General features: G+C 54.2%; 1 protein-coding gene across 2 annotated transcripts in view; it reads right to left on the bottom strand.

The window, feature by feature from the left end:
• The window catches only part of coro7 (coronin 7), a 167,867-nt gene that overhangs the window by 145,570 nt on the left and 4,240 nt on the right, over nucleotides 1–18,057 (bottom strand). For both annotated transcript variants that reach the window (XM_086001018.1, XM_086001017.1), the window contains exons 2-6: nucleotides 13,772–13,868; nucleotides 12,133–12,213; nucleotides 8,578–8,648; nucleotides 8,170–8,353; nucleotides 7,075–7,151 (exon numbers count right to left, since the gene is read on the bottom strand). In XM_086001018.1, the coding sequence (XP_085857144.1) occupies nucleotides 7,075–7,151; nucleotides 8,170–8,353; nucleotides 8,578–8,648; nucleotides 12,133–12,213; nucleotides 13,772–13,868 (510 nt within the window). The remainder of the gene's footprint in view (nucleotides 1–7,074; nucleotides 7,152–8,169; nucleotides 8,354–8,577; nucleotides 8,649–12,132; nucleotides 12,214–13,771; nucleotides 13,869–18,057) is intronic.

Here is an 18,057-nt window from a genome sequence, read left to right as displayed (position 1 = left end):
GGGGAAAAGAGACGGGGGGGAAAAAGAGACGGGGGGGGAAAAGAGACGGGGGGGAAAAGAGACGGGGGGGGAAAAGAGACGGGGGGGAAAGAGACGGGGGGGAAAAAGAGACGGGGGGGGAAAGAGACGGGGGGGAAAGAGACGGGGGGGGAAAGAGACGGGGGGGGAAAAGAGACGGGGGGGGAAAGAGACGGGGGGGGGAAAGAGACGGGGGGGGAAAGAGACGGGGGGGAAAGAGACGGGGGGGGAAAGAGACGGGGGGGGAAAGAGACGGGGGGAAAGAGACGGGGGGGGAAAGAGACGGGGGGGGAAAGAGACGGGGGGGGAAAGAGACGGGGGGGGAAAGAGACGGGGGGGGGAAAGAGACGGGGGGGGAAAGAGACGGGGGGGGAAAGAGACGGGGGGGGGGAAAGAGACGGGGGGGGAAAGAGACGGGGGGGGAAAGAGACGGGGGGGGGAAAGAGACGGGGGGGGGAAAGAGACGGGGGGGGAAAGAGACGGGGGGGGAAAGAGACGGGGGGGGAAAGAGACGGGGGGGGGAAAGAGACGGGGGGGGAAAGAGACGGGGGGGGGAAAGAGACGGGGGAGCGGGGGGAAAGAGACGGGGGGGGGAAAAGAGACGGGGGGGGGAAAGACGGGGGGGGGAAAGAGACGGGGGGGGGAAAGAGACGGGGGGGGGGAAAGAGACGGGGGGGGGAAAGAGACGGGGGGGGAAAGAGACGGGGGGGGAAAGAGACGGGGGGGGGAAAGAGACGGGGGGGGAAAGAGACGGGGGGGGGAAAGAGACGGGGGGGGAAAGAGACGGGGGGGGAAAGAGACGGGGGGGGGAAAGAGACGGGGGGGGAAAGAGACGGGGGGGGGAAAGAGACGGGGGGGGAAAGAGACGGGGGGGGAAAGAGACGGGGGGGGAAAGAGACGGGGGGGGAAAGAGACGGGGGGGGGAAAGAGACGGGGGGGGAAAGAGACGGGGGGAAAGAGACGGGGGGGGAAAGAGACGGGGGGGAAAAGAGACGGGGGGAAAAGAGACGGGGGGGGAAAAGAGACGGGGGGGGAAAAGAGACGGGGGGAAAAGAGACGGGGGGAAAAGAGACGGGGGGGAAAAGAGACGGGGGGAAAAGAGACGGGGGAAAAGAGACGGGGGGAAAAGAGACGGAGGAAAAGAGACGGGGGGAAAAGAGACGGGGGGGAAAAGAGACGGGGGGAAAAGAGACGGGGGGAAAAGAGACGGGGGGGAAAAGAGACGGGGGGAAAAGAGACGGGGGGGAAAAAGAGACGGGGGGGAAAAGAGACGGGGGGGAAAGAGACGGGGGGGAAAAGAGACGGGGGGGGAAAAGAGACGGGGGGGGGGAAAGAGACGGGGGGGGGAAAGAGACGGGGGGGGGGAAAGAGACGGGGGGGGGAAAGAGACGGGGGGGGGAAAGAGACGGGGGGGGGAAAGAGACGGGGGGGGGGGAAAGAGACGGGGGATAGCAAACTGAGAAAAACCTTGACAATGTACAGACTTAGTGAGCATAGCCCTAGCCATCGAAAAAGGCTGACACACGCAGACCTGGCTGCCCAGAGGGGACAGGATATGCTCTCACTGCAGTCAGGGAGTGGTGGAGACAGAGATGCACTTTCTCACAACTTGTGGAAACTATCAGGACATAAGGGGGAATTTCTACCTAAAATTCATAAAAATATGCCCTGAATTCAAAAATTTGAATGACCACCAAAAACTCCCATATCTATTAGGGGAACAGAGAAAATGCGTAACTTTAGCGGCAAACTATGTTACAGCTTGCCATAAGCAGAGGGACAACCAGTAACCATTAAATCTAAGAAAAGATTATATGCATATTATATGTGTATATATTTATGTATACATGGGTATATTTTGTCTATACACTATGTCTAGATCTGCGTTTACGTGTTCAATCATACATGTTTTTCTGTGCTTTGGCAACATAAGATGTATCTTGTCATGCCAATAAAGCAAGTTGAATTGAATTGACAGCGAGAGAGACAGAGCGGGAGAGACAGAGCGGGGGGCCAGAGAGAGGGCGAGAGCGCGAGCCAGAGGGAGAGCGCGAGCCAGAGGGAGAGCGCGAGCCAGAGGGAGAGCGCGAGCGAGCCAGAGGGAGAGCGCGAGCCAGAGGGAGAGCGCGAGCGCGAGCCAGAGGGAGAGCGCGAGCCAGAGGGAGAGCGCGAGGCGCGAGCCAGAGGGAGAGCGCGAGCGCAGAGGGAGAGCGCGAGCGCGAGCCAGAGGGAGAGCGCGAGCCAGAGGGAGAGCGCGAGCGCGAGCCAGAGGGAGAGCGCGAGCGCGAGCCAGAGGGACGAGCGCGAGCGCGAGCCAGAGGGAGAGCGCGAGCGCGAGCCAGAGGGGAGAGCGCGAGCGCGAGCCAGAGGGAGAGCGCGAGCCAGAGGGAAGAGCGCGAGCGCGAGCCAGAGGGAGAGCGCGAGCCAGAGGGAAGAGCGCGAGCGCGAGCCAGAGGGAGAGCGCGAGCCAGAGGGAGAGGGAGAGCGCGAGCCAGAGGGAGAGGGAGAGCGCGAGCCAGAGGGAGAGGGAGAGCGCGAGCCAGAGGGAGAGGGAGAGCGCGAGCCAGAGGGAGAGGGGAGAGCGCGAGCCAGAGAGGGAGAGCGCGAGCCAGAGGGGAGAGCGCGAGCCAGAGGGAGAGCGCGAGCCAGAGGGAGAGCGCGAGCCAGAGGGAGAGGGCGATGCGGCGAGCCAGAGGGAGAGGGCGAGCGCGAGCCAGAGGGAAGAGGGGCGAGCGCGAGCCAGAGGGAGAGGGCGAGCGCGAGCCAGAGGGAGAGCCAGAGGGCGAGCGCGAGCCAGAGGGAGAGCCAGAGGGAGAGCGCGAGCCAGAGGGAGAGCGCGAGCCAGAGGGAGAGCGCGAGCCAGAGGGAGAGCGCGAGCCAGAGGGAGAGCGCGAGCCAGAGGAGGAGCGCGAGCCAGAGGGAGAGCGCGAGCCAGAGGGAGAGCGCGAGCCAGAGGGAGAGCGCGAGCCAGAGGGAGAGCGCGAGCCAGAGGGAAGAGCGCGAGCCAGAGGGAGAGCGCGAGCACGAGCCAGAGGGAGAGCGCGAGCACGAGCCAGAGGGGAGAGCGCGAGCACGAGCCAGAGGGAGGAGCGCGAGCACGAGCCAGAGGGAGAGCGCGAGCACGAGCCAGAGGGAGAGCGCGAGCACGAGCCAGAGGGAGAGCGCGAGCACGAGCCAGAGGGAGAGCGCGAGCCAGAGGGAAGAGCGCGAGCCAGAGGGAGAGCGCGAGCGCGAACCAGAGGGAGAGCGCGAGCGCGAACCAGAGGGAGAGCAGCGAGCGCGAGCCAGAGGGAGAGGGAGAGCGCGAGCCAGAGGGAGAGGGAGAGCGCGAGCCAGAGGGAAGAGGGCGAGCGCGAGCCAGAGGGAGAGGGCGTGCGAGCGCGAGCCAGAGGGAGAGGGCGAGCCAGAGGGAGAGGGAGAGCCAGAGGGAAGAGGGAGAGGGCGAGCCAGAGGGAGAGCGCGAGCGCGAGCCAGAGGGAGAGGGCGAGCGCGAGCCAGAGGGAGAGGGAGAGCGCGAGCCAGAGGGAGAGGGAGAGCGCGAGCCAGAGGGAGAGGGCGAGCGCGAGCCAGAGGGAGAGGGCGAGCGCGAGCCAGAGGGAGAGGGCGAGCGCGAGCCAGAGGGAGAGGGGCGAGCGCGAGCCAGAGGGAGAGGGCGATCGCGAGCCAGAGGGAGAGGGGAGAGCCAGAGGGAGAGGGACGAGGGCGAGCCAGAGGGAGAGGGAGAGCGCGAGCCAGAGGGAGAGCGCGAGCGCGAGCCAGAGGGAGAGGGAGAGCGCGAGCCAGAGGGAGAGGGAGAGCGCGAGCCAGAGGGAGAGGGAGAGCGCGAGCCAGAGGGAGAGGGAGAGCGCGAGCCAGAGGGAGAGGGGAGAGCGCGAGCCAGAGGGAGAGGGAGAGCGCGAGCCAGAGGGAGAGGGAGAGCGCGAGCCAGAGGGAGAGGGAGAGGGCGAGCCAGAGGGAGAGGGGCGAGCGCGAGCCAGAGGGAGAGGGATGAGGGCGAGCCAGAGGGAGAGGGGAGAGGGCGAGCCAGAGGGAGAGGGAGAGGGCGAGCCAGAGGGAGAGGGAGAGGGCGAGCCAGAGGGAGAGGGAGAGGGCGAGCCAGAGGGAGAGGGAGAGGGCGAGCCAGAGGGAGAGGGAGAGGGCGAGCCAGAGGGAGGGAGAGGGCGAGCCAGAGGGAGAGGGAGAGGGCGAGCCAGAGGGAGAGGGGATGAGGGCGAGCCAGAGGGAGAGGGAGAGGGCGAGCCAGAGGAGAGGGAGAGGGCGAGCCAGAGGGAGAGGGAGAGGGCGAGCCAGAGGGAGAGGGAGAGGGCGAGCCAGAGGGAGAGGAGGAGAGGGCGAGCCAGAGGGAGAGGGAGAGGGGCGAGCCAGAGGGAGAGGGAGAGGGCGAGCCAGAGGGAGAGGGACGAGGGCGAGCCAGAGGGAGAGGGAGAGGGCGAGCCAGAGGGAGAGAGGGCCGAGCGCGAGCCAGAGAGCGCGAGCCAGAGAGCGAGCGACAGAGAGCGCGCGACAGAGAGCGCGCGACAGAGAGCGCGCGACAGAGAGCGCGCGACAGAGAGCGAGCGCGACAGAGAGCGGCGCGACAGAGAGCGCGCGACAGAGAGCGCGCGACAGAGAGCGCGCGACAGAGAGCGCGCGACAGAGAGCGCGCGACAGAGACTGTGTGTAACTGGTGATGGCTACCCCCAGAGATGGGGAACACACACCACCTAGTGGCCAGTTTTGGCTGTGATCAGACTCGATGCTGTCAATCAGCTCACAGCGCCCTCTCTTGTCTAAAGGAGGTAGCACACCCTGTAAAATTGCAATTATTTTAAACAAGTGACATTGATTCTGGAATATCAGGACATTCATTGCGTTCATGGTCATACTACGAACCCATTCAAGTTTTACCGACATAAGACAGAAAAGAAAATGCTGGAAATACACAAGTCATGCACTGTGTGGAGAAAGAAAAAAGTTTCCATCACTCAGCTCCGTCTACATATTCAGTCCCGATGAAATCTTCACCTGTCTTTCCTCTTTCAGGTGCCGACGGATCTGTGTATTTCCAGAATTTGTAGCTTTCTTGTTACCTTTATTCGACCACTTACTTTCTTGTTAACAGCAACAAATTGTGTTTATAGTGCGCATTTAACTAATAAAACGTCCCAAGGCGCTTCACAAGAGCGTTATGAAACAAATTTTGACAGAGCCACCTAAAGAGATATTAGGACAGGTAGTGTAGGTTTTAAGGAGCATCTTAAAGGAAAAAAGAGAGGTCGAGAGGCGGAGAGGTATGGGGAGGGAATTACAGAGCTTAGGGTCCAGGCAGCTGAAGGCACAGCCGCCAATGGTGGAGCGATTAAAATCGGGGATGGTCAAGAGGCCAGAATTGTAGGAGCGCAAAGATTGGGGGGGGGGGGGGGGGGGTGGTAGGGTCGGAGATTATTACAGAAATAGGGAGGGGTGAGGCCATGGAGTGATTTAAAAACAAGGATGGCAATTTTAACATCAAGGTGTTGCTGGACCGGGAGCCAGTGTAGGTCAGCAAGCACAGGGGTGATGGGTGAACGGGACCGTAGGAGAGCAGAGCTGTGAGAAAACTGCTGCCGGGAGTGGGGGGGGTGGGGTGGGGCGCAGGGCAGCACTTTTGTGAAGGGTTTGCAGCTACAGACACAAGAGGAAGTCGCTAACCACACAACTGCTAGTTATCAGAGGAAGGATTTCTACAGGCTGCTGGGTCCAGTCACATGTATATGCATCTTTTCAAATTTTCATAAAATCCCTGGAGTGACTTTCCCTGCACTTGGCGATCTCGCAAGCTTCAACCCTCCTCTAACCACAGCCGCCAGTAAAATATTCATCCCCCCTTGAAAGAAGCCGACTCAAAGGAACCTACGAGTAATACTGGACACCTCACTGGCAAGGACTAGACGGTGTGTGTACAAGCAGATTAAAAAGCTGGTGTAGGTAGCCAGGTAATGAAGTACCAGGAGGCTGGGGCTGTACAGTGCACTGGTCAGACTGTACATGGTGTACGGAATCACCAGGCTACAAAGGGGAGTGCGAGCACTGGCGAGTGTGCCAAGGGGAGCAAGAATAGTCTTGGGTGGGGGAACAGTACGAGGAAATTCAGTCTCTACAATCCAGGGAAAGGACAATGAAGGCAGACCTCAGCTTAGTATACAAAGCTAAAAACCAATAAATGACTAATAGGCAAGGTAATCTTCGAGTATTACTTTAAAATAAGACAAGAGATTAGGATCAAACAAACAACCTGGTGAAAACCAAACTCAAATCAGATACAGGATAGACCTGCTTTACACAAAAGGTTCCAAATATCTGGAATAATAATCTGCCTCTCATACCAAGAGAAGACAAGGCTTCTGCCCACAGACAGTGTCCTGGCCAGGGTAGATTCTCTAAAGACAGGGAATGGCCAAATTTCAGAGTGACAGGAACCTGTCGAAAGTGATTCTCCCTCACCCTGGACTGAAAGCAGCGAGTTGTTCCACCACTACCCCTTAATTCTTTGGAAAAGGCACTTGGTAACCACTCCTCCAAGTCTCCAGGCTTCAGGGAATTCACCCAAACAGTCAGAAAAACAATTTCCAAACAGTGGCAGGAAAACTTGGTCCAATTTCATTACCACCCTTGGCATCAGAAGCGCCACTGCCCGGGACTAATCAGTGAAGGAAATAACTCCCCATTCCTTAGATTGAAGGAAGCTTTATTTTGTATCTAACTGATATGGGAGTGTTTGATGGAATGGTATAGAGGGAGCTTTACTTCTAATCCTTGGGTGTGCCCGATAACTGCACCACAACATGTTCTGTTCCCCAGGCACTGGGGTCCACTTAATCGCTGCCAAAAGTGGCAAGTAAACATGAGAATAAAAGTACCTCACAATTGCCTTAAGCAACTGACTTATGGCTACAGGCAGAGCTGAAAGCGACTCGCGAAATGCTTAGTGATGAGATGCAGGTATCAGTGGGCCACGTGGTATTTATCCCAGGCCCTTTGGACAGTGTCGTATTGACTCTGGCCCGTCTCTTTCTCTCTCTGATCAGTTACACTTACCTTACTCGATGAGCCCAGGAGGCAGCCATCTTTCTTCCAAGTCAAGCTCTGGATTTGGTCCCCATGGTCTTCAAGAGCTGGGAGTAAAGACAACGTGGTGTGAGGCACAGATCTACTGGGGCTTACCTCAAACAAGGCACGAGATGAGAGATAAGTGATTCACGAGGCTGAGTTGCAAGGCAGAGGGGCAACATTGAGGTGCAAGATGGGGAAGGGTTGGCGACAGGAAGGGGTTTACACTATTGTGCCAACCCTCAAACAATTCAACTGACTGTAAATTGGGTGCAGTTCTAAACGGCTCAACAAGGCGTCAGCCTCGGCCTGGTGGTAGCACTCACACCTTGTGGGTTCAAGCCCCACTCCAGAGACCTGAGCCCCATAATCTAGGCTGACAACTCCCAGTGCAATACTGAGGGAGTGCTGCACTGTCAGAGGTGCCATCTTTTGGATGAGACATTAAACCGACGCTCCATATACACTCAAGTGGATGCAAAAGATCCCATGGCACTATACGAAGAGGAGCAGGGGTGTTATCAGCGTCCTGGTCAATATTTATCCCTCAACCAACATCACAAACAGATTATCTGGTGTTTCATTTTTAAAATTCATTCTCGGAATTTGAGCGTCGCTGGCAAGGCCGGCATTTATTGCCCATCCCTAGTTACCCTGAGAAAGTGGTGGTGGACCTTCTTCTTGAACCACTGATAGCGTTTGATATAACAGAGTGTCTTGCTCGGGCTTCAGAGGGCAGTTAAGGGTCAACCACATTGATGTGGGACTGGAGTCACATATAGGCCAGACCGGGAAAGGACGGCCGGTTTCCTTCCCTAAAGGACATTCGTGAACCAGTTGGATTTTTAAGACAATCCGACAACTTCATGGTCACTTTCATGGAGACCAGATTTTTGTGGGAGCTTGCTGTGCACAAATTACCACCGTGTTTCCCGACATTACAACAGTGACTACGCATCAAAAGCACTTCATTGGCTGTGTAGCGCTTTTGGATATCCTGAGGTCATGAAAGGCGTTATATAAATACAAGTTCTTTCTATACTGTGGCAGCAGCTGTACCCGATCAGATCTCTCAAATCTCACCCGTCAGGGCTTTCTGCCGAGTCAGGTCCCATATTTTGGCCGTATTTCCGGCTCCACTTGCTAACACCCCATCTGCGGAAGGATGAAACAGCACGCACTCCACTCTCGCAGCCTCTGGTCCCAGTGTGATGCTCTGTGCAGACGATACCTGCTCAACAGTGCCGGGTAATCGCCACAGCTTCACCTGACGATCAGAAACAATCAGCGTTAAACACCAGGATTTCATTCCATTTTTCAGCCAATACACTGTAGATTTCTAGCTCCTTGGACACAGCGGCCCCCAAGGTGGTGTACAGCCATGCACCCCCCCGCACCCCCCCAAACGTCACCACATGGAGCACCCCATTTCCTCCAGAGGGAAGTAATTCCCCTCCCGCACGGAATGTTCTGCCAAGAATGGCACCTTACCGTCACATCGGCGGAACATGTTGCCAGCAACCCATCATCAAACGGGGAGAAATCAAAATCAGTCACCAGATCTGCGAAGAGAAACGAAACCATCAGCACCAACACGCCGCACCTCACCAACACCAATTTTCTTCACCTCATGTCTGGGTCTGTTGTAGACTAATTGATAGAGATTGATTGCTATGGATTAGTCAACAACTTTATCATTGTATCTTGTGACTACCAGGATGGTCTTACCAACAACAATCCAGCAGGATACAAAGAGGAACTGACTGTCAGCAGTGTGTGAGAGAGAGGGGGGCGGTGGGGGGGATATACAGCTCAGTGTGTTTACACTGCGAAATGCAAGTCCCTTGTGCACGAGAGTGCTAGATTCAGCAGATGAAACTTTTGCAACCATCTTCAGCCAGAAGTGCCGAGTGGATGATCCATCTCGGCCTCCACCATAACAGAAGCCAGTCTTCAGCCAATTCAGTTCACTCCACGTGATATCAAGAAATGGCTGAGTGCACTGGATACAGCAAAGGCTGTGGGCCCCGACAACATCCCGGCTATTGTGCTGAAGACTTGTGCTCCACAACTAGCTGCACCTCTAGCCAAGCTGTTCCAGTACAGCTACAAAACTGGCATCTACCCGACAATGTGGAAAACTGCCCAGGTATGTCCTGTCCACAAAATGCAGGACACATCCAATCCAGCTAATTACCGCCCCATCAGTCTACTCTCAATCATCAGCTAAGTGATGGAAGGTGTCGTCGATAGTGCTATTAAGCAGCACTTACTCACCAACAACCTGCTCACCAATGCTCATTTTGTGTTCTGCCAGGACCACTCGGCTCCAGACCTCATTACAGCTTTGGTCCAAACATGGACAAAAGAGCTGAATTCTAGAGGTGAGGTGAGAGTGACTGCCCTTGACATCAAGACAGCATCTGACTGAGTGTGGCATCAAGGAGCCCTAGTAAAACTGAAGTCAATGGGAATCGGGGGGGGGGGGGCAAAACTCTCCAATGGCATCGGGGGGGGAAAACTCTCCAATGGCTAGAGTCATACCTAGCACAAAGAAAGATGGTTGTGGTTACTGGAGGTCAATCATATCAGTCCCAGGACATGGCTGCAGGAGTTCCTCAGGGCAGTGTCCTAGGTCCAACCATCTTCAGCTGCTTCATCAATGACCTTCCCTCCATCATAAGGTCAGAAGTGGGGATGTTCGCTGATGATTGCAGTGTTTAGTGCCATTCGCAACTCCGCAGATAATGAAGCAGTCCATGCCCGCATGCAGCAAGACCTGGACACATTCAGGCTTGGGCTGATAAGTGGCAGGTAACATTCGCACCACACAAATGCCAGGCAATGACTATCTCCAACAAGCGAGAGTCTAGACACGTGCCCTTGACATTCAATGGCATTACCATCGCAGAATCCCCCATCAACCTCCTGGGGGGGTGGTCACCATTGACCAGAAACTTAACTGGACCAGCCACATGAATACTGTGGCAACAAGAGCACGTCAGAGGCTGGGTATTCTGCAGCAAGTGACTCATCTCCTGACCAATGTTCCCTTTCAGCTGCGTGGCCGCGCAGCTCTCTGGAGGTTCCGTGCAGCCGGCTCACCAGCTTTTAATGGAAAAACCGCTCAGGCGCGGAATTTTGAATGGGCAGTGCAGCCCCCAAAAAATTTAGAGGGAACATTGCTCCTGATTCCCCAAAGCCTTTCCACCATCCACAAGACACAAGTCAGGAGTTTAATGGAATACTCTCCACTTGCCTGGATGAATGCAGCTCCAACAACACTCGAGAAGCTCGACACCATCCAGGACAAAGCAGCCCGCTTGATTGGCACCCCATCCACCACCTTAAACATTCACTCCCTGCACCACCGGCGTACCGTGGCTGCAGTGTGTACCATCTACAAGATGCACTGCAGCAACTCGCCAAGGCTTTTTCGGCAGCACCTCCTAAACACGCGACCTCTTCCACCTAGAACGACAAGGACAGCAGGCACATGGGAACACCACCACCGTTTCCCTCCAGTCACACACCATCCTGACTTGGAAGTACATCGCCGATCCTGCATCGTCACTGGATCAAATTTTTTTTTTTTTTAATTCGCTTATGGGATCTGGGCGTCGCCATCAAGGCCAGCATTTATTGCCCATCCCTAATTGCCCTCGAGAAGGTGGTGGTGAGCCGCCTCCTTGAACCGCTGCAGTCCGTGTGGTGATGGTACTCCCACAGTGCTGTTAGGTAGGGAGTTCCAGGATTTTGACCCAGCGATGGTGAAGTATCGACGATATACTTCTAAATCAGGATGGTGTGACTTGGAGGGGAACTTGAAGGTGGTGGTGTTCCCATGCACTGCTGCCTTTGTCCTTCTAGGTGGAAGAGGTCGCGGGTTTGGGAGGTGCTGTCGAAGAAGCCTTGGCGAGTTGCTGCAGTGAATCTTGTAGATGGTACACACTGCAGCCACGGTACGCCGGTGGTGGAGGGAGTGAATGTTAAAGGTGGTGGATGGGGTGCCAATCAAACGGGCTGCTTTGTCCTGGATGGTGTCGAGCTTCTTGAGTGTTGTTGGAGCTGCACTCATCCAGGCAAGTGGAGAGTATTCCATCACACTTCTTATTTGTGCCTTGTAGATGGTGGAAAGGCTTTGGGGAGTCAGGAGGTGAGACACTCGCCACAGAATACCCAGCCTCTGACCTGCTCTTGTTGCCACAGTATTTATGTGGCTGGTCCAGTGAAGTTTCTGGTCAATGGTGTCCTCCAGGATGTTGATGGTGGGGGGATTCAGCGATGGTAATACCATTGAATGTCAAGGGGAGGTGGTTAGACTCTCGCTTGTTGGAGATAGTCATTGCCTGGCATTTCTGCAGCACGAATGTTACCTGCCACTTATCAGCCCAAGTCTGACCGTCGTCCAGGTCTTGCTGCATGCGGGCATGGACTGCTTCATTATCTGAGGAGTTGTGAATGGCACTGAACACTGTGCAGTCATCAGCGAACATCCCCATTTCTGACCTTATGTTGGAGGGAAGGTCATTGATAAAGCAGCTGAAGATGGTTGGGCCTAGGACACTGCCCTGAGGAACTCCTGCAACGATGTCCTGGGGCTGTGATGATTGACCTTCATTGAAAATCCTGGAACTCCCTCCTTAACAGCACTGTGAGAATACCTTCACGTCACAGACTGCAATGGTTCAAGAAGGCAGCTCACCACCACCTTCTTAAGGGCAATTAGGGATGGGCAATAAATGCTGGCATTACCAGCGACACCCACATCCCATGAATGAATGAAAAAAAAAGACAGTGTCCGGTCACGAGCAGATCTCCTGTGATCCGAATAGACGAGGGCCAGTGTAAAAATGACTGGAAATACAAGAGCCTGTCAGCAAAGTGCTGACAGACACACACAGAGACAGCGGAGGGGCAGTTCCCACTGAGCACTAGTGTTATTCCCTGCAGCATGGTCCTGCTCCCTCACTGCACCCTAATGAACAGCCGCGACGGCAGTACAGGATCCCGCACCAGGAACCGGAGCCGAGTTCTCTCACTTACCTGCATGACACTGAAGTTCCGACACCTGCCGCTTATCGTGGTTTCTATTTTCCAGCGACAGAATTCCGAGACTCCCTCCTCCTGCATGAAACAGCAGAGTGACTTTAGAATACAGCCCGCTCAAAAGGGCAGTGTGCAACACCGACTCTCGCCCAGACTTGGGAAGAGTTCTTGATCTGGTGATGAAAGCTCCAGATCAGCGAAAGTCGGATTATTGTAATAAATGAACTTAATCCAAACTCTACACAATAGCAAAATACTGCAGATGCTGGAAATCTGAAATAACAACAGAAAATGCTGGCAACACTCAGCAGGTCAGGCAGCATCGAAGAGAGAGAAACAGAGTTAACGTTTCAGGTCTGTGACCCTTGAAGGATCACCGACCTGAAACATTGACTCTGTTTCTCTCTCCACAGGTGCTGCTGACCTGCTGAGTGTTCCCAGCATTCTCTGTTGTGATTATCCAAACTCTCATTTGATTTTTATTTGTGCTGATTTTCTACATTATTCTCTGCCCCTTCCCCCACAATCCTTACCCTGCCCTCTGTTGTGAGCAGAGAATTCATCGTTGCCTTTTCAAGTGATTGTCTCCCCTGCCACACTCGTGCACTGCAGGCGTTGACTCTCACTGGGGTGACAGATCCACAGGTACCAGCTGTAATCGGGTGCCTCACTCCAAGGTTCACGTGGGAGCCCCCACACGGCGCGTTGGCATGGTATTCCACGAAGCAGGGGATCACATAGGAACAGGAGGAGGCCACTCAGCCCTCGAGCCTGTTCCGCCATTCAGTGAGCTCATGGCTGATCTGTATCTCAACTCCATTTACCCACCTTTGCTCCATATCCCTTGATACCCTGGCCCAATAAAAATCTATCGATCTCAGTCTTGAAAATTTCAATCGACCCCCAGCATCCACAGACTTTTGGGGAGAGAATTACAGATTTCCACTACCCGTTGTGTAAAAAAGTGCTTCCTGATTTCACTCCTGAACAGCCTGGCTCTAATTTTAACAACTTGTATTTATATAGCGCCTTTAATGTAGTAAAACATCCCAAGGCGCTGCACAGGAGTATTTTAAGACAAAAAAATTTGACACCAATCCACTTAAGGATAAATTAGGGCGGGTGACCAAAAGCTTGGTCAAAGAGGTAGGTTTTAAGGAGCATCTTAAAGGAGGAAAGAGAGGTAGCGAGGCGGAGAGGTATAGAAAGGGAATTCCAAAGCTTAGGGCCTAGGCAACAGAAGGCATGCTCAAGAGAGCAGAATTAGAGGAGCGCAGATATCTCGGGGGTTGTGGGGCTTGAGGAGATTAGAGAGATAGGGAGGGGTGAGGCCATGGATGAAGACAGGGATGAGAATTTTGAAATCGAGGCGCTGCTTAACCAGGAGCCTGCGGGTAATGAGCAGAAATCCAAGCTGATGTCTCTTTCCCCAGCAAAAGCGGGTTGCGGGCCAACTGCAGCCCTGGGTGAGATCAGCTAACTCAGTCCAGACTGAGATTCCGCCCTGGGACATCCTGCTCCGTGCGGCTGAATGCTCCGACAGGAGAACCTTTTCCCCATCGGCCATTGGGAGTGTTTCACCTTCATTAAAATGTAGAAAACCCTGACGTCATTGTGGCCCAGTTCTTGCTCTTACCCGGGCTGTTTGCATTGAAGGCGATGAAGGCACAGCTCGATTTGATATGATTCCCATAGGAGACAGCAGAGCCAGCTCGAATGTCACTGATCCAATCCTGCAGAGGCAGATAAAAAGATTTACAGTGCTCTGCATGGAAGCTACTTGTCCCTTATTTATTCTTCCCAGAAACAGCAATGTTTCCCAACCCAACCTTGCGGCCAGGGCTCTGTGTCTCCCCGGTTTTACAAATCCTCTCTCTCCCCCGTGTTCACACCTAGCACGCAGTTTCTCTCCCTCCCCGTAGCTTTGCAGTTACTCGTTCTGTTCCCATCAACAAGGCGGCTTGGGCAACAGGCAACAAGAAACGCCACTTGCTCCACAAGCCCACAGACCCTGTACTTACACTCCCAAACTCCACTTGACACATTATCTCCTGAGGAAAACCGCTACAAAACTTTTTCCCATCGCACAGTAACCCGAGCTAAATCCACAATGTTTAAATCCGATAACCTGCAACATCCCTTTCAACTGTCCCAAGTTAATGTGTGCAATTCAGATTTGTCTAACATGCATTATAAAGGGTGCAGATATTGAAAGACTTGCATTTATATAGCGCCTTTCATGGCCAAAGCTCTTTACAGCCAATGCTTCACTTTTGAAGTGTAGTCACTGTTGTAATGTCACAAACGCGGCAGCCAATTTGCACACAGCAAGCTCCCACAAACAGCAGTGTGATAAAGACCAGTTTTAGTGATGTTGGTTGAGGGATAAATATTGGCCAGGACACCAGGGAGAACTCTCCTGCTCTTCTTCGAAATAGTGCCATGGGATCTTTTATTTCCAGCCAAGAGGCCAGGTAGGGCCTCAGTTTAATGTCTCATCCAAAAGACGGCACCTCCGACAGTGCAGCACTCCCTCAGCACTGCACTGAAGGATTATGGGCTCAAGTCTCTGGAGTGGGGCTTGAACCCATGACCTTCTGACTCAGAGGCGAGAGTGCCACCCACTGAGTCAGAGCTGACAATTGAAACTGATCAGATCCACCTACATCTTGATGGAGAGTCGGCACCTTCTACGTTATGCCAGTTACTGCTCAGAACAACTAGATTCAAAGTTTGCTTGTTGGTTATGCAATCTATCTTGGAAATATAAATGAAAATTCTTTCTTTCTACAGATTCCTGATCCAAGATAATGGTTATTTTTTTCCACAATCTCCATTCGGTGCAAAGAATTTATCATTTCTATATTTCCTGATCTACTGCAAGATTCGAACCCACCCTCCAATTGCAGCAGATGCCTTGAGCTCACGCCTGTCTGCATCCAAGCAAAATCCTTAACTTGGAGGGGAGGGCGAGGGCTAAAGTCCTCACACTATACCTGTGCAATATTATGGCATGGCACCCACATATTTAAACCTTTAATCTATTTTGCCAACAAATCGCACAACCAATGCAAAAGAACACAATCAAAAACGATTGCAACCAATACCAGCTCAGAAATTCTTTGCATTAAATTGCAACTGATAAAATAGCAACTCCAATTTCAGAGTCCTGAAGAGAAAGGTTACGAAGCGAGTGGTCAACCCTTGTACTTCCAAGCATGCGATTGGACCAGCTCCAACACAATCTCGAGACCAATGTTGAGTCACCAGTTAGCTGATTACAGCTTAAAAGCTGCTTCCTGCACTCACGACTGGCACATCTCTTTGGAACATTTGCCTTTCAAGACACTCTCTAGACTTTCACTTATATGATGCCTCATCTCATGTCTCAAAGCACTTCGCATTCAACAAATTACTTTCAAAGTGCAGTGACTTTTACGTCAATATTAACTCAGTTTATTTATCCTTAACCGACTTGTATACTACTCCCAGTCCTCCCACTTTCTGACTCCCTGTATATTACGATGGGGGAGGTGTTTATTTAGCCTAACAGGACTTTACCTCCTTGGCCTGCCGCACCCCTCCTGCCCTCTTCCAGAACAGTGCTGAGCTCGCAGGGTTGTTAAATCTATAACAGTCACAATAATACTTGGTGGGATCCCACAACATCACTGTGCGAGATGGTGAGATTACACACAATGAAGTCCTGCCCCATCAGTATCCGTTTAAATAACAATCCTTTGGGAATCTTCAAAAACAGACCATGGATTACTCAAAGTGTCCAAACATTACTGCCTCAACCAGCGCCAACTCTGGGCTGTTTATGGGGCATTGCTGGCACAGAATGACTGCCCTGCTTGCCTACATAACAGCAGCCACTGCACTTCAACCAGTGAACAAAGGACTGCGTGAAGCCCTTTGAGACCATAGTTACACAGATCACAATCCACAACTAACTCCACGGTCCCGTTCTCATCCCATGGCCTGTGTATCTTCCTCCGCTTTAAATGTTCACCCACTCCTGATGCAACGGTCTCTGCCTCAATCACTCGCTGTGCCAAAGTAATCCAACAACCCTGAAGAAATTTCTTTCTAACCTCTCTCACCGACTAATATTTAATTGATGATCCCTCATCATTGATTCCCTAACCAGAGGAAGTCATCTTTCCCCATTCATTCCTCCATAAAAAATCCTCCCAGTACCTCGGGTCTCTCCTCCTTTAGATTCCCATCTATTAAAAGCACTATAGAAATAGAAGTGTTATTTTATTGAGATGACGATTGTGGACAGTCTTTGGCAGTAAACGAATATGATGCCAGTGTTCAAGATTGAGGCATGGCTCAGTGGGTAGCACTCCCTTCTCCGAGTCAGAAGGTCGTGGGTTCAAGCCTCACTCCAGACACTTGAGCACAAGATCCAGGCTGACACTCCCAGTGCCAGTACTGAGGGAGTGCTGCACTGTCGGAGGGGCAGTACTGAGGGAGTGCTGCACTGTCGGAGGGGCAATACTGAGGGAGCGCTGCACTGTCGGAGGGGCAATACTGAGGGAGCACTGCACTGTCGGAGGGGCAGTACTGAGGGAGCGCTGCACTGTCGGAGGGGCAATACTGAGGGAGTGCTGCACTGTCGGAGGGGCAATACTGAGGGAGCGCTGCACTGTCGGAGGGGCAATACTGAGGGAGCACTGCACTGTCGGAGGGGCAGTCCTCGGAGTATTGCACTGTTGGAGGTGCCGTCGTTCGGATGAGACGTTAAACCAAGGCCTCATCTGCCCTCTCAGGTGGATGTAATAGATTCCATGGCACTATTTCGATGAAGAGCAGGGTTCGATGAAGAGCCCTGGTGTTCTGGCCAATAATTATCCCTCAACCAACATCACTAAAATACAGATTATCTGGTCATGATCACATTGCTGTTTGTGCATAAATTGGCTGCTGCGTTTCCTGCATTACAACAGTGACTACAATTCAAAACGTACTGTAAAGCAGTTTGTGACTTCCTGAGGTTGTGAAAAGTGCAAGTTCTTTTCTTTCAAATGAGATGCTGACAGCGTGAGGATCTGCCGTTCTCCTCACTGGTGCCTCTGAGGAACTGCAAGTTGGAACAGGATTCTTAGTAATAAATTTGAGATGAAGAGACATGGCCCAGGCAGGTAGAGACAAATACAAAAGTCTTCCTCACACACAAGCCCCCGTTTGGTGCAAACATTGCAATTTCCTTCCGTTTGCCTCTGACAGAGAGAAGCAGCAGCAAGCTGCAAGAGGAAGGAAGTGGCTGGCTCCTGCAGCAAGTTCACTATGACTTTCAGGAGGAACTGGCGTGAATACAGGGTCACAGCCTGGGACAAACAGGACCGGGGTGTGGGAGAGAGAGAGGAGATACGGGAATGGGAATGGGGGGGGGGGGGGAGGGATGCGGGTTGGGATGGGGGCGGGGGGCGGGGGGGGGGGGGAGATACGGGACGGGTGGCGGAGATACGGGGCGGGGGGCGGGGGGGGGAAGCTACGGGGCGGGGGGCGGGGGGGGAAGCTACGGGGCGGGGGGCGGGGGGGGGGAAGCTACGGGGCGGGGGGGCGGGGGGGGAAGCTACGGGGCGGGGGGCGGGGGAAGCTACGGGGCGGGGGAAGCTACGGGACGGGGGGCGGGGGAAGCTACGGGACGGGGGGAGCTACGGGACGGGGGGAGCTACGGGACGGGGGGAGCTACGGGACGGGGGGCGGGGGAAGCTACGGGACGGGGGGCGGGGGAAGCTACGGGACGGGGGGCGGGGGAAGCTACGGGACGGGGGGCGGGGGAAGCTACGGGACGGGGGGCGGGGGAAGCTACGGGACGGGGGGCGGGGGAAGCTACGGGACGGGGGGCGGGGGAAGCTACGGGACGGGGGGCGGGGGAAGCTACGGGACGGGGGGCGGGGGAAGCTA

The sequence above is a fragment of the Somniosus microcephalus genome, chromosome 11 (assembly GCF_052327205.1).
Source record: "Somniosus microcephalus isolate GS21.2 chromosome 11, FLI_Smic_1.0, whole genome shotgun sequence".
In the NCBI taxonomy this organism is placed as follows: domain Eukaryota; kingdom Metazoa; phylum Chordata; class Chondrichthyes; order Squaliformes; family Somniosidae; genus Somniosus; species Somniosus microcephalus.
Note: the sequence above shows the minus strand (reverse complement) of the source record. Positions and strands in the feature narration are given on the sequence as shown.